Here is a 20,170-nt window from a genome sequence, read left to right as displayed (position 1 = left end):
TTTTTAAATGTGGTTTAAAAATATAAAACTTTACCATCTGAAAATAGCAACTGGTGAGGGATTAGTATCTATATTATTATAGTTATAGGAAAAACCCTAAAAAGAAACTACTAAACATTTTAAAGATTTTCCACTGGATGAAATTTTTTATATTAATTATCTCCTTTATCTGTTTCTGCATTTTCCAAAATTTCTGTAATGAATATGGATTGCTTTTATAGCCACCAAAAATCACGTCCAAAAAAAGATCCCTTTCTTCTATGAGTTGTCAAGCATCTCTGTACTAGACCAAACTGCATCAGAAGCCAGGAGAGAAGTACATTTTGTTTCATTTTATTGTACCAAGTTTCACTCCTACGATGTCTATCAAAGAAGGAAGCAAGGAAGATCACATCACTCAAACTTTTCAGAATTGCAAATTCTGAAATACCCTTCTCTAATTTTATTTTAGTCATGGGAATCTGCACATGAAGGCCAAACTTTTCATTGGTTCCGTTTATTGACAGATTTCTGGCAGCTGGAAGGTAGTGGCTTAATACATATTTGTTGAATGAATATGAATGAATGAGCAAATGAGTTCCGACTTCAACTCATCTGAATGATGACCATGAGCTAATGTGCAACTAAATATCTGGTAGTTAAAATGACTAGGAAAAACAAAACCATGAACAGGTACGTGCAATAGGCACTGCAATGATGCTAAAATAACACACTCTTTCACTGTCATCTTTACACACACACTGTGTGTGTGTGTGTGTGTGTGCGCGCGCGCACACTTGAATAGTATGAACAATCATCAGCACAGATCAGTTTGGAGCAGCACTGTTTCTTCTTCACCCCTGCACCCTGTTCAGTTCCACAGCAGAATGCCAACAAGGTCCACAACACCTAGAATCAAAGGCAGCAGAAGGGAAGAGAGGTGACGAAGCCAGGTACTTGACTAACCTGTAGATCATATGACCAGCAACAGGATCATCTAGAGTCAGCAGTGCCTGCCAATAAGTAGTACATCTAGGGCTAAACCTTGGGAAGCAGCAGCCTCCCTTCCTCACCCCATGCCCTATTTGGCCTTTTTCTCATTTTCCTTTCATGCTACTATGTTAGAAAAGTCATTGTAGCACAAGAAAATCAATAAAAATTCAATTCCGAATAATAGTTCTTTGCAGCTCAGCAACACCAGGGAGTTATCGGCTCATTCAATGTTCTGGCAGTTAATGCAATGAAATAAAAATAATTTACTCATTCAAACCAAATCAGCCAGTGAAAAATCGTAGTCATTTTTTTAATAGTCATAGTCAAAGCCATTTGTTAAGATTCCGGGAGGATGGTCTGATGTCCTATTAGTGTCCAACTACACTGTATTCAAATCAGCTTTGAATCTTTTCCACCAATATTTTGCTGAAGAAACAACAAACCCCATTTGTCTTACATAAAAGGAATTTGTAACTTACTCAAATACAGATCATTTATTATAATAAAAGGGCTAATTCACATGCAGGACAGATGCACACCAGCAAGGTCAAGGCCTGGTGCTTCTGCGTGGTTCCGCCTCAATCCTCCCGCCCTGAGTGGTTATGACCTGAGAAGTCAGCTACTGACTCCAGTTCCCAAGGGAAAGCACATAAAAGGCTTCCTGTTAGGTCAATTTTTTCCTCACTGTGATACTCTTGAATTTGACATGTTATCTCTGCTCCTCCCGCAAGCCTGGCTTAAACCCTCTACTTTGCTTAGATCTATGGATTCTGCACATTCCCTTTTATTTTTGAAACTTAGAGTCTCGCTTTGCTGCCTACAATGGAGTGCAGTGGTGTGATCTCAGCTCACTGTAACTTCCGTTTCCTGGGTTCAAATTATTCTCCTGTCTCAGCCTCCTGAGAAGGTGGGATTATAGGCACGTGCTACCATGCCTGGCTAACTTTTGTATTTTTAGTAGAGATGGGGTTTTGCCATGTTGGCCAGGCTGGTCTCCAACTCCTGACCTAAAGTGGTCCGCCCACCTCAGCCTCCCAAAGTGCTGGGATTACAGGAGTGAGCCACCGCAACCAGCAGATGTTGCACATTTCTTGACCTAAAGACCCGTATTGATATTAGGCTGTTGCCACCTTTCATTTCATGTCTTTGTGTTGGATCTTCCAGTTCTTATTTCAGCTGTGTCTCCTTGAGTGATAACTGTGGCACTAAAGGACAATGCCACACACAGATCCTATACATCAGGAACACACACACACATATATATATATATAGTCCTCTTAGCATTATGTATTATATTTATTTTATTGTATCAAGTTTCACTGCTACAATGTCCATCAAAGAAGGAATTGAGAAAGACCATATCCTTCAAACTTGAGTGAATTACAAATTCTAAAATTTTCTTCTTTAATTGCATCTTAGTCATAGGAACCTGTACATAGCACAAACCTTTTCATTGGCTCTGTTTATTTCTGTATTTCTGGAATATATATATATATATATATATATATATATATATATATATATACACACACACATACACAGACTTATGGTTGCAATAATATATCACACACACAAACACACACATATATATATATATATATGAGTGACATCTTCCTGAAATTCCTAAATATTGCAACCATAACTCCTGATCAGTAAATCTTGCAGCAATAATGAAGACGGGCCACCTTTGGCCGCCATTGGATCACCCTACAACTCTCCATGCGCTCTCTTCTCTTGATGCTGGGCACTGAGCAGACTCTGTTTACTGGGACAGCAAGGTGTTTGGCTGATGCAAAAGGTCTTGTCATGCTGAGCTCCTCAAGGCTATTTCTAGGACCATAAAATAACTTTGGGCCTTTGTGAGATCCCTTGTGCTCTGTAATCCCTCTGCTGGTAAACTGCTATTATCAATAAAGCATTTTATAACTAGCACTGCATATCATTACCCTGTGTTCACAAGTAGTGTAGCTTGTCAGGTAACAGTGGGGTTGCCAAGGGAGTAGCAGTGGTTGTGCCCGCAGTAGGGACATATTATGCTGGGTGGAGACAGTTGTGGTTTTCCAAAATGCTTTGAGAACTAATTTAACCTGTTTTCTCTTGCAATACTCCCAACACAATAAAATATATTATGTTCAGCTTCTTTTGTTTATAAAAACAAAGATCATTCATATTCCAACAAGAAATTGAGAATTTACTGAAAATTAGGAAGATAAAAATCTTAACGATGAGTTTAGGACTGACTGAAAACCAAGAAAGACCAGGTGTGAAGAATAAGAAACAAACTACAACTGTGTCTTAAAGAGGCTGTAACACAGCCAAACAAGGAGATAAACAGATCCAGTTAGGGCGACGCGCAGTGCCTCTTGCCTGTAATCCCAGCATTTGGGGAGGCCAAGGAGGGAAGATCACTTCAGGCCAGGAGTTTGAGACCAGCCTGGGCAACATAGTGAGACCCCTGTCTCCACCCGATCCCCCGCCGCGCAGTGCCTCTTGCCTGTAATCCCAGCATTTGGGGAGGCCAAGGAGGGAAGATCACTTCAGGCCAGGAGTTTGAGACCAGCCTGGGCAACATAGTGAGACCCCTGTCTCCACCCCAACCCCCACAAAAAAGAAAGAAAGAAAATAAAACAAACAACAACAAAAAATAGTCAGGCTTGGTGCTGCATGCCTGTAGTCCCAGCTACTTAGGAGGATGAGGCAGGAGAATTGCCTGTGCCCAGGAGTTGGAGGCCACAGTGAGCTATGATCACGCCACTTCACTCCAGTCTGGGAAATGGAGTGAGATTCTGTCTCAACACACACACACGCGCACACACACACAGGCTTGGTGTAATTTCATGATCCTCTGCCCCTCTTAGCACAGATGTGGCCGTGTCACTTCTGTCCTTCCTGACCAATCACCTCTCTCTATTGCCCTAATGGTCTTCTCTATTGATTGCATTCACTCATGGGTTCTGGTGTCTCAGGGCCACTGTCACCTGCTTCTCTTATTTTGTGCCTTCTACCTTCAGTTGTCACTACCAGCTGCTGATTCTCTTTCAGGTTGAGGTTATACTCAGAACAGTAAAAATCTACAAGACCATAATCACTTAAATTCTTCTCAAGTGAATCTATCCTACTGAGTCAATTCATGTGTCATTCCTGCCTGGGACTAGATTCTTGGCCCCAAGGTCACATCAGTGGGCACATGTGGCACAAGAATGACCAACCCTGCCTCTGAAGCCACTCAGCACCACTTCCCTTGGCAGGAAAATAATGGGTAGAAACCCCACATGAGGAAACCATGCCTGTAGAAAGGAAGATTGCTGTTTGCTTTGTCTCCAAGTTCCATAGAAGGCACTTTCTGCATATTGACTGCATTGATTTGGCTGTGTCAGTACATAAAGGTCAGCTGAAGCCTAACCTAAATGGGAGATCTTAACAACCTTCAACGGGAAAAGTCATTAACTGAAAATATAGAAATTCTCTTCTGTCTTGTTTTTAAGGCATTAAACCAAATGAAATTACGTTGATAACTCTTATTTTCTATCTTTACATCATGTTCCACCAAAAGCTATAGGGACAACATATCTGCGAGTTCCACATTCTGTACATTCAAGAGGACTGCTGTTCTACTTGCTGTGCTAATGGGAAAATTGAGTCCTAGGTGAATGCAGAAACCACCACCAAATCAAAGTGCTTTTGATGGAAAACAAAAACAAAAGGAGCGGTGCCTGGAAGCACTGTCTGCACCTGGACTCCTCAGTTCTCAACTAGGATGTGGAAAGTCTATGTTGCTCATCTATCTGTCCATCCACCCACCCACCCATTTTAGACACTGAGACTCACTCTGTCACCCAGGTTAGAGTGCAGTGGTGCAATCATAGTTCACCACAGCCTAAAACTCCTCGGCTCAAGCAATCCTCCTGCCTTGGCATCCCAAGTAGCTAGAACTACAGGCACATGCCATCATGCCTGGATAATTTTTAATTTTTTTTTTTTTGTAGAGATGGGATCTGACTATGTTGCCCAGGCTGGTCTCAAACTCCTGACCTTAAGTGATCTTCCTGCTATAGCCTCCCAAAATGCTGGGATAACAGGCATGAACCACTGTACCCAGCTGTGCTGTTCATCCTGTTATCAAGCATCCCTTCCCTGAGACAGATTAATGTCTACATCTCCTATAAGCAGCAATAGGGCTTATCTGCAGCTCAGCATCTGGCTGGGCACTCGAATGCAAAATGAACTCCATGGTTGAAGGGACAAAATTTTTAAAATCACGTGGACATGGAGAACCATCCCTGACTTTCCTGAGTGACCTCTGAGTCTTCTACAGGAAATTAGAGGGATGTGAACTAGCAGCAAGTTTAAGAAGAAATGACCTAAAAATAACCTTAAGCTTTCAATACTCACTACTTCATTGTAATTCCCTACCAGACCTGGAGAGGTATGAAAGAAAACAAAAGAATAGAAAAGAATCAAAAAGAAAAAGCCAACCCAGCAGCAAGAAAAACAAGTTAACCACATTATTAGTTTTTTGGTTCTTCTCCTACCCATGTCTCCATGAGGCCAGGAGGGTCAATCGGGACAAGATGTGGCCAGTGTCATGGGCATGTAAACACTGGATATGCCGCCAAGTATATAGCACCTCGGGTTTCAGCGTGGCCTCACAGAGCAACTCAGTAGAAAAAAGAAAGCTGCATTTTGCTTTCCTTTAAGCCAGTCTTGCCAGAAACAGGAAGATCTAAGGAACCACTTTGGCTCAAAGTTGTTCACCTTTTTGGGTAGCAAAATCCATACGTTTTTAAATAAAATGACCCAGCAGAATGCAGATGAAACTATGACAAGAAAGAGACAACCGCTGCACCCAGAGGATGCTTTGCAGGAAAAGTGAACGTTCAACAGCTGTGAAATAGGACCTATCATGGGAATCTAAGAAAAGAAATCCTTGTGGCTGCAACAGAGACCAGAAGCACAGTATAGCCCGGTAAGGTCAGAGAGACACGGGGGTTCATGCCTATGAGGCCAAACACTCAACGTTTGGGAAGTCATTGGAAATTCAACCATGGGAACAGCATGATCTGGTTTGCATTTTTCTTCAAAAGACTGATCATTCTTGTTGCTGTGTGGAGAACGCATTTCAAGGCAACAAGAGTGGAAGCAGCAAAGAGATTATCAGAGGAGAGAAATAATGTTTGTACCAGGTAGAGAGATGAGGGCACATTCAGGAGACAGTTTGAAGGCAGAGGTGGCTGGACTTTCTGGTGAACAGGAAGTGACTGAAGGAAAGAAAAGCTCAGGATGACTCCAGGGTCTTGTCAGGAGTCCCTGTGGTGCCTTTACAGAAATAGGAAACACTGGGAAATAAACACAAATTTACAGAAATAATTTTTCGCTTTTTAAAATTACTATGGGTACATAAGAGGTACATGTGTTTATGGAGTATAAGTGATGTTTTGATACAGGCTTACAATGTGTAAGAATCTCATCAGCTTATTGGGATACCAATCACCTCAAGCATTTATTATTTGTGTTAAGAACATTCCAATTACATTCTTTTAGTTATCTTAAAGTATAAAGTACTGTTCAGCAATAGTTCACCCTGTTATGCTATTGAATACTAGATCTTATTCATTCTTTAACTACATTTTTGAACCCATTAACTACCCCCCACTTCCTCCACCACCACCCTGAAGCAATACTGATGGGGTGAAAACCAAAGGGTACTTTTTGGGACACAGCCAGTTACTAGAAATCCAAGTGGATGTGTCAGGTAGGCAGCAGATGAAGAATCTGGTAGACAAGGTGCTAGGTTAAGGCTGGGCATGATCAGAATATAGACATGCACAAAGCCCTGGAGTGAAAGATTTCACTGAAAGAGACTGTGGATTGTGGAGGCAAGAGGCTTCCAGATGGAGATCTAGAATACTGCAACATTTAGAGGTGGGAAGAGAAAGAAACTTGACTGAAAATTCAACTGTGGTGAGTGAGGAGAAGGAAAACCAGAAGACAGCAAAATCAAGCCCTCCTTCCAGAGATTATTCTAAAGGTCTTGAGTGAGACCCAGGAATCTTAATTTTTCAGACTTCCCCATGTGATTCTAATGTGTGGCCGGTATCAGGAGTCACTCTGAAAGTGCACAGAACCAGTTAGCTGGTCCCAGAACTCGAACCCAGCTCTTCTGACCTCTGCTTCCTCACTCTGTCACTCCTATCCCCTCTCTACACATTTTAAATACAAGTCATTTCATCTTCATGCTGATATTAAATTCCCATCTATTCCCCAAATCACTAACACCAGCTATTGCTCCAGGTGTTCTCTCTTTAGTCAAATGTTGGGAAGGCGTTGTCTACATCATTTCTGCATTCTCCTCTCCTATACATTCCTACATGCACGCTGATCTCCCATGACCCTGGTTCATTACATTGTTTTGTCCAAGTCAATGGAGGCCTTCACGTCAAATGTAATGAACACTTCTCACTTCTTACTCCGATCGTTAGATCCCACTGACACCACTGACCATTTCTTTCTTCATAAATCCTTCTCTACTCCCTCTTGGGTCTCCTAGTGCCTATTCTACCTTTTTTTTTTTTTTTTTCTCTCTCAGTCTTATTCATAGGCTCCTTCTCCTGTGTTCACCCCTTTACCATTTACAGATTTTCACTCACGGTCTGCTAGTTTTTTTGTTTGTTTTTGTTTCTTTTTCTTTTCTCCTCAGCAATTTGAGAGCCTAGGACTAAGGCGGAGATTGTGTAGTACAGAAAAAAAATGTAGGTATTTCTCGTAACAGCCTGCTCCTTCTATCTTTGTGACAGAGATCTACTCACCTAACTACCAACTACTTGCCAGTGACTCTCAATTCGGTATTTTTGATGCTGCTCTTATATCCTTGAGGTTCAGTCTCATAAATACAGCCACGTGATGAAAGCAGTCCATTGAATATTTTATGGGCAGTTCACACATGACATGATCAGAAACTAAAACCAGTATCTCATTCTCCAAACTGGTTTATTTTACTCTACTCATAACCTGCTTGATGGAGTCACTTGAGCCAGAAACCTAGTGAGTCCCAAATGTGAGGGAGTCCTCAAACTCCTCTTTTACTTCCCCTTAGTTCCACATCTAAGCAGCCATAAACTCTAGCTAATTTTACATTCCCGAACCCTCACTTCCTCTTCAACCCATGCTATGCCTGCAGAAGTTCAGGCCCCATCAACACTCTCATGGATTGGTGCAAAACTTCCTTGCCTTGACTCTTGTCCCCTTAAATCTGACAGCAGTGAATGCAAGGGTTAAGAGTTTTGAAAGTATGATCACATCATTGCCTTGCCTATAACATTTCAATGACCCCAAACTACATCCTGGACATATCTAAACACTTAGCGGAGAATTCAAACACCCTTCATAATTTGACCTGTCCACTTCTTTTTGGTAGCCCCATCTTCTGCCACCTTGCAATTCATTCATTACAAGTACTATGTTGCTTGCTTTCCCACATAGGTCACATGCTGTGCCATTCTATGTCTGTACTGAAACTCTTTCCTTTATTTGGAATACACTCACTAAATGGTTACTTCTTTTTCCTCAGAATTTAGCTCACACATTGATCAAGGATGTGTGTCTTATGCCTCAAGGATCAGTAAATAGACACTCTCGTTGGCTCCTAAAATATATTTAACCTACCATAAGCCACATTCCATGAAAACACTTGTTTATACCTTCCTTATTAGATTATAAACTCTTCAAAGAAAGAGACAATATTGTATTAATTACTGTGCTGTCTAGAACATGCCAGATAATTATTCATGGATGCCTGATACTGTTACACCTTAGTATTCTTTTACTGCTTGGCAAATTTCTGGAATGCACCTTCTAATTCTTACCTACCTGGTGGAAAGATGTGAAATAATCTAAGACGTTCCTAGGCTCAAAGAATCCCCGAAGATAAACTAAGGTAAGATTTTTGTTTGTTTTGCCTATCAGCTGTTCGTATTATCTGTCAGAAGATTCCTTTAGTGGAGAAAATGAGAGTTGAATTGAAATAAAACCTATCTCCTCTCCCCTGATAAACTTTTACTGAGGTTTTTATAGAAATGGCCATCTTCCAGGAACTTTTAAGGTGAATTTCACCATAAGAATGGCAGACTGAATTAAGCTGTGATTTCCTTCAAAGGTAGTGGCTATATTTCTGCAAATTCTTCTTGGTTCAATAATGGTTGGCAATAAATAGCATGAAAGAATACTATTTGGGGAAATTGTCTTTTTCACCATCCACAGTAATCTGCAGTGGGATATGCTTCTGCCTTAGTGGTTCCATCTTGATGTTCTTCACTGTGCATGTGTTAATTAAGCAAAAGTAGCACAACTTATATCAATTACACACGAGTCATTCTCTGTTCCTAGAACCACAGTCTCTTACAGTATAGTGTTGCTCACACTGTCTATTAAAATGTTTCTACTAAAAAAGGAGAAAAATTGATTAACCCCATGCCATCTGTGGGTGGAACCTAAAAAGATGTGGCAGGCACAAAGTAACTTTGAAGTTTCAAATTAAATCTTCAAGATGCATGCAAGTTTTTGCATTTCCCCATACTGTATCCATGTTTTATTTTCACAGATCTAAAGGAAATATAATTGATACTTCAGAAAGATGTGCCATGTCTATCTGGTGGCTTCTTACATTCCCAGAACACCAAGCAGTATCCCACATGGAGACAGCATTTTGAGAGACATACAGTTAAGAAATGAACCATTATTTAAAAAGTTCCTCAACACAGGTTTGTGTGACGCCTTAATGTCTTCCCATGGTTAAACACAGATTACACCTTTTTTTTTTTTTTAAATTTTTTTTGAGATGGAGTTTCGCTCTTGTTCTCCAGGGGAGTGTAATGGCATGATCTTGGCTCACTGCAACCTCCTCCTCCCATGGTGAAGGGATTCTCCTGCCTCAGTCTCCCAAGAAGCTGGGATTATAGGCAGGTGCCACCATACCTTGCTAATTTTTGTATGTTTAGTATAGTAGAGTTGGGGTTTCACCATGTTGGCCAGGCTGGTCTCCAACTCCTGACCTCAAGTGATTCGTCTGCCTTGGCCTCCCAAAGTACTAGGATTACAGGTGTGAGCCACTGTGCGCAGCCACATTTTTCTAAGAATATCATTGAAATGATACAGTCTCCTGGGCCTATTACATCAGGAGACACATACTGTTGATTTGCCCCATTTCTCGTGATGTTAACATTGATTACTTGATCAGAGTGGTGTATTACAGAATTTTCCTTTGAAATGTTATTAAACTAGTTATCCCTTTATAATCAATAAGTATCTTATGAAGTGATATATCCAGAAAATGTAAATATCCGGTTTTCCTGAAACTTTCACCCACTAGTTTTAGCCTCTGTGCTGATGCTTGTCTGAATCAATTCATATTTTAAAAGATGTCTTTATTCTACAGTAAGAGAGAGCTCTCCCTTGTGCCATTTACTTACATGTTCATTCACTCATTCATCTTTTAAAATATCAGTGTAGATTCATGGATTCTTAACTATCTTTGCTATCATTTATTTTCATGCTCAAGTTGCCTCAGATTTGGTGAGTGGGCACCCCCTTGGGGTGCTGCTTCCTTTTACCATGGAGGGGCAGTATGAAGAACAATGGACCTTCACTCTCCAAAAACGCAACATCATCAAAGGTGAAGAGAGACCAGAGACCTATCCAGGTTAAAGAAGGCTAAATGGACCTCACAACTGAATGCAACAAAAGATTTAGGAATTTATTATTAAAGGACATTATTGCACAATTAACAAACTACAATGAGGCCACTAGAATAGATAATAGTGTTTCATCAAATTATTGATAATTATACTAGTTATGTCAGAAAATGTCCTTGATTAAAAAAAAAAACATACACTACAAAGTATTTATGAACAAAGGGGTATCATATCTGCACCTTAATCTCAAACAATTCTGAAAAAAGTTTAATTTTCTCTATATAAATAGACATATAGATAAACACAGAAAGAGATCATGCTAACATAGCAAAATGTTAATGTTTGAAGATTCTCAGTTAAGTGCTTAAGGGAATTCTTTGTATATGCTGCAACTTTCCTCAAAGTCTGCAATTATGTCAATTTTTTTTAAAACTCTATTAGTCCATGCCTCACCTATTCATTGAATGCAGTAATTCCTTCCCCAGTATCACTGCTAGACGTGTATTCCTTGCCTGTCTATGTACAATTTATGGGGAGTTGAGACATGCCCACTGATGAGACAGTCTTCCTGTCTCATCAGTGAGCATTTCTAGCTGTTGATTCGACCCCACATGCACCACCTTAAAACTCAGCTCATGTGATGCTGCCTCTGGCTTTTGACCAAAACAGAATTACCCTGTCCCAATTCTACATCAGTTTGAACGTATGCCTACCTTTTCTAGGCCAATTATTTGCTTTTTATATAACGATTGTATATTTGAAATGATTTCTTGAACCATCACCGTTACTGCCACTCAGAGCCAAATTCATGGATGTGTGACCCATGCTGTTACACAGAGCTCCACACTTGATTTCATAATCTTGCTGTTGATGGTTTAAAACTCTTAATAATTTTTAAACAAAGGGCTCCGCATTTTCATTTCGCACTGGGTCCTGCAAATTAGGTAACCAGTCCTGCTGCAGAAAGTCTATGTGCTACCTTTATGTAAACCGGATACCCATAGGTACAAGGCCTGGTGAGAAAACAGTGCCTTACCTATGTACCCAGAAAAATTAGCCTCTTCTTCCTTCAAGTGGATGAAATTATATTCTAGAATGTGTATCTCGGCTAGCTAATGCATACTCCGGAATGTGATTGCATCCACCTGAAGTACAGGAGCTGTAGCTCAACATTCATTTTTTTACTTGGCTACATGCTGTTACTTGGTTAGATGCACAATTTTATTTGGAAGTCCAGACTTTCATACCCTGCAGTAGTATTCCTATACCTTAATTTCAGTCTATGAAAAAGGACTGAGCATTGACAGAGTATAATAATATTGTCTCTTGGCTTTATACTTTTTTTCATGGGAGAGAAAGGAGAGTTTCAAGCTTTTGTATGATTTATACAAAATGTTGAGCATCAGTCTAACATTATGTTCCATACCATGGGAATATATCCACATTCTGAACAGATAGGAAGGGGACATTGGGGGTATTGTTGGCAGCTTAGTGCTCTTCCAGAGCTGTATACTGAAGGACACAGAGTTAGTGATTCTCATGTGTCCTACCTTCCATTCCCATTTTAGAATGGTTTCATTGCAGTACTGTTAAGAGTAAACAAATGAGGAAGGACAAAGACGATCTTTATCTGTCCACATAAGCTATGAATTCACTAAAAAGCCAGATGCCATGCTGGCTCCATGGTGCAATCACAACATACAGCTAACAGAGGCCTTTTCCTAGAGCTATATCCTACATTAATACAGTTGCTTTTCAAGCCAAACACATTTAAAAAACAAAGGTAATAGGTAAGGTTCTGTATTAGGCTAGGGAGTCAAGAAAAAGAGGGTAATGCAGGTTGAATCTTAAAGCAGTTAAAGATCTAACTAGGAATATAAATCCACAAATACCTTCAAAACAACTGCCATTCAGAGTATTTTACATAGTGTGGTAGAAGTACTAAATAGATTCTTTGAAAACTCACAGTTTCAGACATTTAGAATTTATGAAATGTTGAAGCTGGGGATGCCAGAGAGCATTCCGTTCAATGACTTAGTTGGTATGTGAGGCTGCTGGAATCAACAAGTTATAGGCAATTTGCTAAACTAGGTTTTGTGAAGGAAACAGCAAGAAAGATGGCCCTTGGATTTAGGGAGAGATAGGAGTGTGAGATGGGCCACAGAATATGTTCCGAGGAGGAAAAAAATGGATAAGGAAGTCAAGGAGGAGAAAAGAGAATCCCACAACCCAGACTGTAAGCATCTAGGTCATGCCACTCAAGTAGACAAAGCACACTTGTAGGGATATCACTGGAGGTAAGAACAGAAATGTACAGGAAAGCTGAGTCTGTAAGCCAGGAAGATGTGCATAGATTTATTTCTTTATATATTCAAATTTGTGGGTAGCAGAGGGATATTAACAGTTTTTGGTGGGTAAGAAATTATTTATCAAAGCCATAAAGCCAAGATCCATAACTGAGCTTACATTTGATGTCTCTCTTCCATCATTTTCAAAAAAAATTTACCCTTCAAAAAGCAAATGAAAATAATACTGCTTTGACTATGGGAGTTTCAAAGCTTTTGAGTGAAATTCTCTTCTAATTTCTTCACTCCTTCTTGGCACAATTGCATAGATATTTTAGGGGTATCTTAAATCAGCAGCATATTTAAATTATATTCAGGATGTATCACATTTTATACATGAAAAAACAAACAAACAAAATAGTGGTTTTCTGCTGTGTTTACTTTCAAGTGGCTAACTTGCTATAACAGGCTTGACTAAAATGCGCAAACATTTCCCTTCTTCTCCAATACCAACGATCACATTGGAGAAAAGGCCTAAGTGTTAAGAAGGGTTTGCCTGGCCAAGGGTTAGTGATACAGGCCCAACATTTTATAAGCAGATGAAGAAGAAGGAGAAAAACAGGGAAGAAAATAAAGGGCTAGGCAGCCAAATGTTCACACATGAAAATAAACAACAACAAATAATTGAATATTCCTAGCTTTGACAACCATCCAGCACCGGAAGTAACAGATGCCACGGCGTGCCCGTCTATCTCTGGCTCTATTGAACCAGACAAACGAGAGGAGGCCCGTGGGAGTCGTTCCCTAGAGACAGACTTCTGCCAGTTTTGTGGGGTAAATGTAGGTTGGCTTTATTTATTTATTTTTACCTCTACAAAATCACTTTTGAAACTAGGCCTCCACAATTTCCAGCCCCAGGCAGTTGGACGGCAGCCAACATCTTCCTGACACAGTGAGGAATTATTAAGGAAAAAAACAATAGTTTAAGATAACAAGCACTTTGACTCCTAAAACAAAATGTGTGTGTGCATGCATTTGTAGACACACAGACACACACACTATAACTGGACCATGAGGAGGAATGCAATTCACTCATAAATAGAATAAGAAAGGAAAGCTATTACGGCTTTCCTCAAGCAAACACTCAAAGGCACATGAACTTTTTCTATTATGATTTTTAAACTTCCATGTAACAGAAAAGGATTAACATACCTTAGTGACAACAGAACTCAGGGAGAGAGGGTGAAAGATACAGGACCTGGTTCCATATCTGCTATTAGCTGGGTGACATTTAGTCACCTTTTTTTCTTTTTTTTCTTTCTTTCCTAAGAGGTGGGTTCTTGCTGTGTATCCCAGGCTGGAGTGCAGTGGCTATTCACAGGTGTGATCAGAGCACACAACAGCCCTGAACTCCTGGGCTCAAGTGACCCTCCCACCTCTGCTTCCCGAGTTGCCATGACTACAGGCATGCACCAACATATCCAGCTCACCTAACTTTCGCCTTTTGAAACGTCAGTTTCCCAGCTGTTCAGTGAGGAATTTAGGCGAATGGTTAAATCAACATTTTCCAAATAGTTGCTCCAGAGACATATTTTAGGGTCTTATTACTAAAAGTATGGTCCACAGACCCAATGGCATCATCCGTACATATCCAGGGACTTCATTAGAAATGTAAAATTGCAGACCTCATACCAGCCATACCAAATCATTTTAACTGAATCACCAGCATTTTAATGAAAGCCTAGTTGATTTTTGCATGTATATTAAAGTTTGAGAAACACTGCTTCTGGGCAAGACATCCCCAAGTTGATCATATAATCACCTGGATACAACTGGATACAAACATGCCTTTCTAGGTCCTTTCTCCAGTCTCAACCCAAAAGCCTGGGGTGAAAGCTAGGACTCTGCATATTTAACTGAATCTACTTCAGTAAATACATGTATTATATAAATTAATTAATTTTGTTTACATAATTTCCCTTTAAAATCAAATGATCTCTAAGAGATATCATTCTAATGAGCTTTCTGGTGTTTTTGTAAACACTGGTTAAGGTGATCATGTCCAGGCCCTACGGGTCAATGCATCACTCTGCTGAATTGTCCTAGACGCTACAGAGGTTTAGCCCATACAGTTTTTTCAGTTTTTTTGTTTGGTTTGTGTTTTTGTTGTTGTTGCTTTGAGAGAGTATCACTCTGTCGACAAGGCTAAAGCACAGTGGCACAATCTTGGCTCACTGCAACCTTACCTCCTGGTCTCAAACAACCCTCCCACCTCAGCCTCCCAAGTAGCTGGTACCACAGGCACATGCCATCGTGCCCATCTAATTTTAGGATTTTTTTTTTTTCTAGAGATAGGGTTTTGACATCTTGGCCAGGCTGGTCTTGAACTCCTGGGCTCAAGCAATCGCCTACCTCAGCCTCCCAAAGTGCTGGGATTACAGGCATGAGCCACTGAGCCCAGCCCATGGCAGTTTTAAAATTAGTAATTCTTGCTGGATAATTGGTTAAATGCAGGAAACATAAGGGGCTGTGATGATGAACTCCAACAATTTAATGAACAATATTAAAATGATACTAATTTTGCAAAGCCCCCTCAAGATGATTGTCATCAGATTCATAAGCTACATTCATCTATCAAAATCCTCATTTAGCACATTAAGATGTCTCTAGTACTTCAAAAACCAATCTTAAAAAGAAGAAACATAGTGAATTATACCCAATTTAGCTCTTCATTTATTGGGAATAAAGACTATCCTCACGCACAATGTGTTACTTGCAGGAAAGTGCTTACAAATAGCAGCCAGAAATCCCTCGTATCCCCATACAACATGAAAGACATTTTTTTTTCTAAAGTGGATTTTTTCTTTTCCCTGCAAGCAAATCAAAAGAATTTCAAGTGAAGTCTAAAGGCAATTCCCCCACCCCCTGACTTTTGATGCCATTACACTAGTTAAATTTCAATTTACATTTTAATGTACACTGGTCCCCAAGTCAAATGCAGTATTTAATGACAAATCATGTCTTGACTTGCATAAATAATTTTAAATAAATTAAAAACCCTCTCACTTGCTACATGAGAAGAAACTAAATATGTCTTGCAAATATTAGATATATTAAGTAAACTGGTAATATAGGCTTTAATAATATTCAGACATACTTTTATTTAAAATCACATCCTTATCATATCTTTGATAAAAATACAAAAGAGTGACAAAATATTTTTTGAATCTCTAAGGCGACTTGTGAGATTATTAGCACAAAACATATTTTATGATTCTAAAAAGGTGGGAAATGATAAAAAAGTGTTTTCTGGGGCCAGGCTCAGTGGTTTGTGCCTGTCATCGCAGCACTTTGGGAGGCCAGGAATTCAAGTAGCCCTGGCAACATAGCAAGACCCCATCTCTGTCTCTCACTCTCTCTTTCTCCCTTCCCCCCCACATACACACACACACACACACACACACACACACACACACCCATATATGTCCATAATTCACACAAAAATTACTAAATTACTAAAATTTTAATTCAATTAGTTTCAATAAGGGTTAACACATCTGCAAGTGAAAGATGCTGGTGCTACGGAGAATCAAATATATCATAAAATAATAGCTGATGATTGACAAATGCTCATCAGTGCCAGGCACAGTTTTAGATATAGTTTACCTCTAACTATCAAAATAATTCTATGAACTAGGCACCCTTTTATCAATGAAAACATTAAGACAGAGAGAGACAAAATAATTTGCCTACCATCACAAAACTCAATAGTGGAACTGAAGTTGGAAACCAACAGGAGCCTGAGTCTGGGTTCCTCCCCATGCCATGTATGTATGAAAGTAGAAACTGCAGGAGTGAAGGCACAAGTCAGACATGTGAGGGTGACACACAGAAGTGCAAAGTGTTTGAAAAGACAAAGAATACTTTACCCATGACGGCAATGGGAAATTAACAAAGGTATATTTGAGCCATTTTTTGCAACATTTTGTAAGCAAAAAGAAAGCTTTTCCTTGGACAAAACCCCTGGAAGTTTCTAGCAGCAAGTGGCAACATAGAATTAAGTGAGCAAGAAAGATGGAGATGGGAAGGATGGGCATGTGCAGAGATCAGGGAGATGCTATTTACAGCAGTTCAGAGTATAGGTCATGTATGCCTCAGAGAACTGAACAGTAAAGGAAAAGTGAGGGTGAGCAGAAAAACCTGAGGGGGCCTACATTGAAGTCCCCTCTGCTGTTTTGCACCAAATGCCTTGAAATTACCTACTTTAGGTTGACTCAAGTCAGATGCCCTGGCTGGCCTGATTGAGACCACACGGGGAGCACAGATGTGAACTTGTAAAGAAGAGATTAAATGCAAACATATTCCCTCTCTCAGCTGATCTGCTACTTTAAAGTCATAAAATAATTGTTGGCTAAAGTTAATTAACTAAATAACTATAGAAAAATATTTCCCATGGCTCTTGAATCAAGAGCATGGTTTATGAGGTGACGTCTTCTCCCTGGCCTATTAGAACTCAGGCAACACTCAGGAGAGGGCCACCCCAAATCGCCAGTAGAATGAAGTTGAAATGCATATTTTAAGAGGAAGATTTCATTTCCCAGGAAACATAAATGTCTCTACAAATAGCAATTCACTCCTGTTCTTAATCCCTAAACCATCAGCATCTGCTATGAAGAATTACTTGAGTCCTCAAATAAATCTCTCTCGTCCTGTATTTTTTATGACACTCTCAAAAGGCGATATTTGAATAAAACAACAATAACCATCTCTTTCCCCATCTCCTAATTCTTTCTGGAGGGGTTTTTACAGTCCCGGGCACACAAAGGAGGTCTTCTGGGGATCCGTGGAGGTGGAATAATAGAAGTGGGAGGGCTGAAGACATTTTCAAGGAAGAGAAAAGAAGTTTGTGTGTTTATGAATCTTTTTAAAAATTATAAAAACATTGATGCTGAAATATGATAAAGAAATCTTGGGCTCTCCTGAAAAGCAATTTTCTTTCTTTCATATTATTTTTCAAGTGTGTATATTTTTTTCATTCTACCTGGGTCAAACTAATGCAGTTTTAAAACTCATTTCCCTGTTTTAAGATTCAGAGAGAAGAGATTGAACAGTAGGCTATAAAAATCCCTTAATGTCTTTAATGTAGTATTTTTGCAGATCTGCTGGAAAGTAAACAGTCATTGCTCAACTTTTCCCGTAAGTGCCCCTTGAACTTTGTCATTGACAGTGAACAGCAGAATCCATTGGCATGAATTTCATTCTGTCAGGAACGGGTTCTTCCTGGCATTGTTGAGACACCTGCACTCTGACTGTCTAGGCAGAATCTCTTAGCCAAACTGACTTGCTGATTGTACTCTGGAGGAAATTATCAAACTTATTTATTTTTTGAGAAGGAGTCTCTTTCATTCTCTCACCCAGGCAGAAGTGCAGTGGAAAGATCTCAGCTCCCTGCAACCTCCACCTCCTGGGTTCAAGTGATTCTCCTGCCTCAGCCTCTCCAGTAGCTGTGACAGACGCACACCACCATGCCCAGCTAATTTTTGTATTTTAAGTAGAGATGGGGTTTCACCATGTTGGCCAGGCTTGTCTCGAACTCCTGATCTCAAGTGATCCTCCCACCTCGGCCTCCCAAAGTGCTAGGATTACAGTCGTGAACGACTATACCACGCCTGGCCAGAAATTAACAGACATTTTAAAATACCATCTTAAAAGAGTAAATTTAAGTCCTCTCATCTAAATTCTCCAGAAGCATCTGACATCTCTAAAGCCTCTTTTCAGCTCTATTTAACTCTCATTTGTGTTCTTACAAGACAAGGTCACTTACAGGCTATGCGCACAGAGGCCTTCCTGCTCTTGGAGGTACCCAGGTGGCTCCACGCCACACACTGGCACCAGTAGTCCTCGGGCCCATGGAAGTCCTCCACCTGTTGCCTGGTAACATTGATGAACACCTCGCGGACCTTCAAGCCTGATGGTAGGAGAGAGAGAAAAAAATCAGCTGAGGCTGTTGTATGTCTCAAACAGAAAGTTCAGGTTAGCCAAACCTTTTCTTTTTAATTAAACAATCCTGTTTTCAATCAAGGCAAGGTTTTAATTACTTTGACAATAATATATTGCTGCTAATTAAATTTCAACAGCTGAGTAGGCTGGAAAGCACATGCGTAAAGTATTACCAACCAATTGTGGCTCCCATGCAATAGAATAGTTCTCACAATACTTTGACACAGTACTGTTTGTCTTTCTTTGGTACTACATTCCTCAAAGATTGTGTACAATGTTAATTGGTGGGATCTACTAGATTTTGCACAATGTTAATTGGTGGGATACTGCAAGCCAAAGAGGCCTCCACATGCCAGTGCCAGGGACACAGTTCCAAGTTGTTCTAAGGTCCCTACTTCTCGGTTTGGCAGCTGGGGAGTGTCATTGTAACAGTATTGCTTAGAAGAAAGGAGGCAGTGAACATGTGCAGATGGGGTGACCAGGCTGAAAATCTGAGGAAGGACCAAGGCACCGGCATCAAAGGCTCAGGGCAACAAAACCATGGGACCAAAAGAAGGAATGAGCACAAAGGAGACAAGTTAAAATAAGTATTTTTCTTTTAGCAATGAGGGTCTCACTATGTTGACCAAGCTGGTCTCAAACTCCTGGCCTCAAGTAATTCTCCCATTTTGGCCTCCCAAAATGCTGGGAATTTAGGTGTGAACCACTGTGTCTAGCTACATGTGATATTTTGATACATGTATACAATATGTAATGATCAAATCAGAGTAAGTGGGCTATCACTAAAAATATTTTTTGCTTTTCTGTATTTTTTAACAATATATCATAGCACACATAAACCAGGTTAAAGTCCTGAGAGGAGAACCCAGGGAGGCCCCCATAGTAATGGTATGAGGATTTGAAGAAAGAGGGGTTTTTATAGAAAGAGTGGCTAAGGGCACAGCAGTAAACTGAGATGGAGCTATTATGACCATAATCTTTTAATTTTTTTTGTCACTTTACAGTCGTCCTTCTAAAATTAAACACATTGTTCAGTGCTTCTAACTGGAGATTGTGAGCTTCTTCTCCACCTTTGACCAAGGACTACCAACCATTCTCTCCTTGAGAATAACAGTTGCTCTGTGCCAAGGATGGAGGGGGCACCTCACTTGCCTCACCAGTTAACTCATCACAAATAGGGAGTCAGCCTTTAAGCCAGCATGTCCTCTCCGTCCAGCACACATTCTC

At 40.1% G+C, this 20,170-nt stretch overlaps 1 protein-coding gene across 9 annotated transcripts in view; it reads right to left on the bottom strand.

The window, feature by feature from the left end:
* Window positions 1-20,170, bottom strand: part of UNC5D (unc-5 netrin receptor D) — a 559,094-nt gene that overhangs the window by 207,567 nt on the left and 331,357 nt on the right. For all 9 annotated transcript variants that reach the window (XM_017536221.2, XM_017536239.2, XM_017536229.2 and 6 more), the window contains exon 3: window positions 18,768-18,911. In XM_017536221.2, coding sequence (XP_017391710.1) covers window positions 18,768-18,911 — 144 coding nt within the window. The remainder of the gene's footprint in view (window positions 1-18,767; window positions 18,912-20,170) is intronic.

The sequence above is a fragment of the Cebus imitator genome, unplaced genomic scaffold (genome assembly GCF_001604975.1).
Source record: "Cebus imitator isolate Cc_AM_T3 unplaced genomic scaffold, Cebus_imitator-1.0 Scaffold5, whole genome shotgun sequence".
Lineage (NCBI taxonomy): Eukaryota > Metazoa > Chordata > Mammalia > Primates > Cebidae > Cebus > Cebus imitator.
Note: the sequence above shows the minus strand (reverse complement) of the source record. Positions and strands in the feature narration are given on the sequence as shown.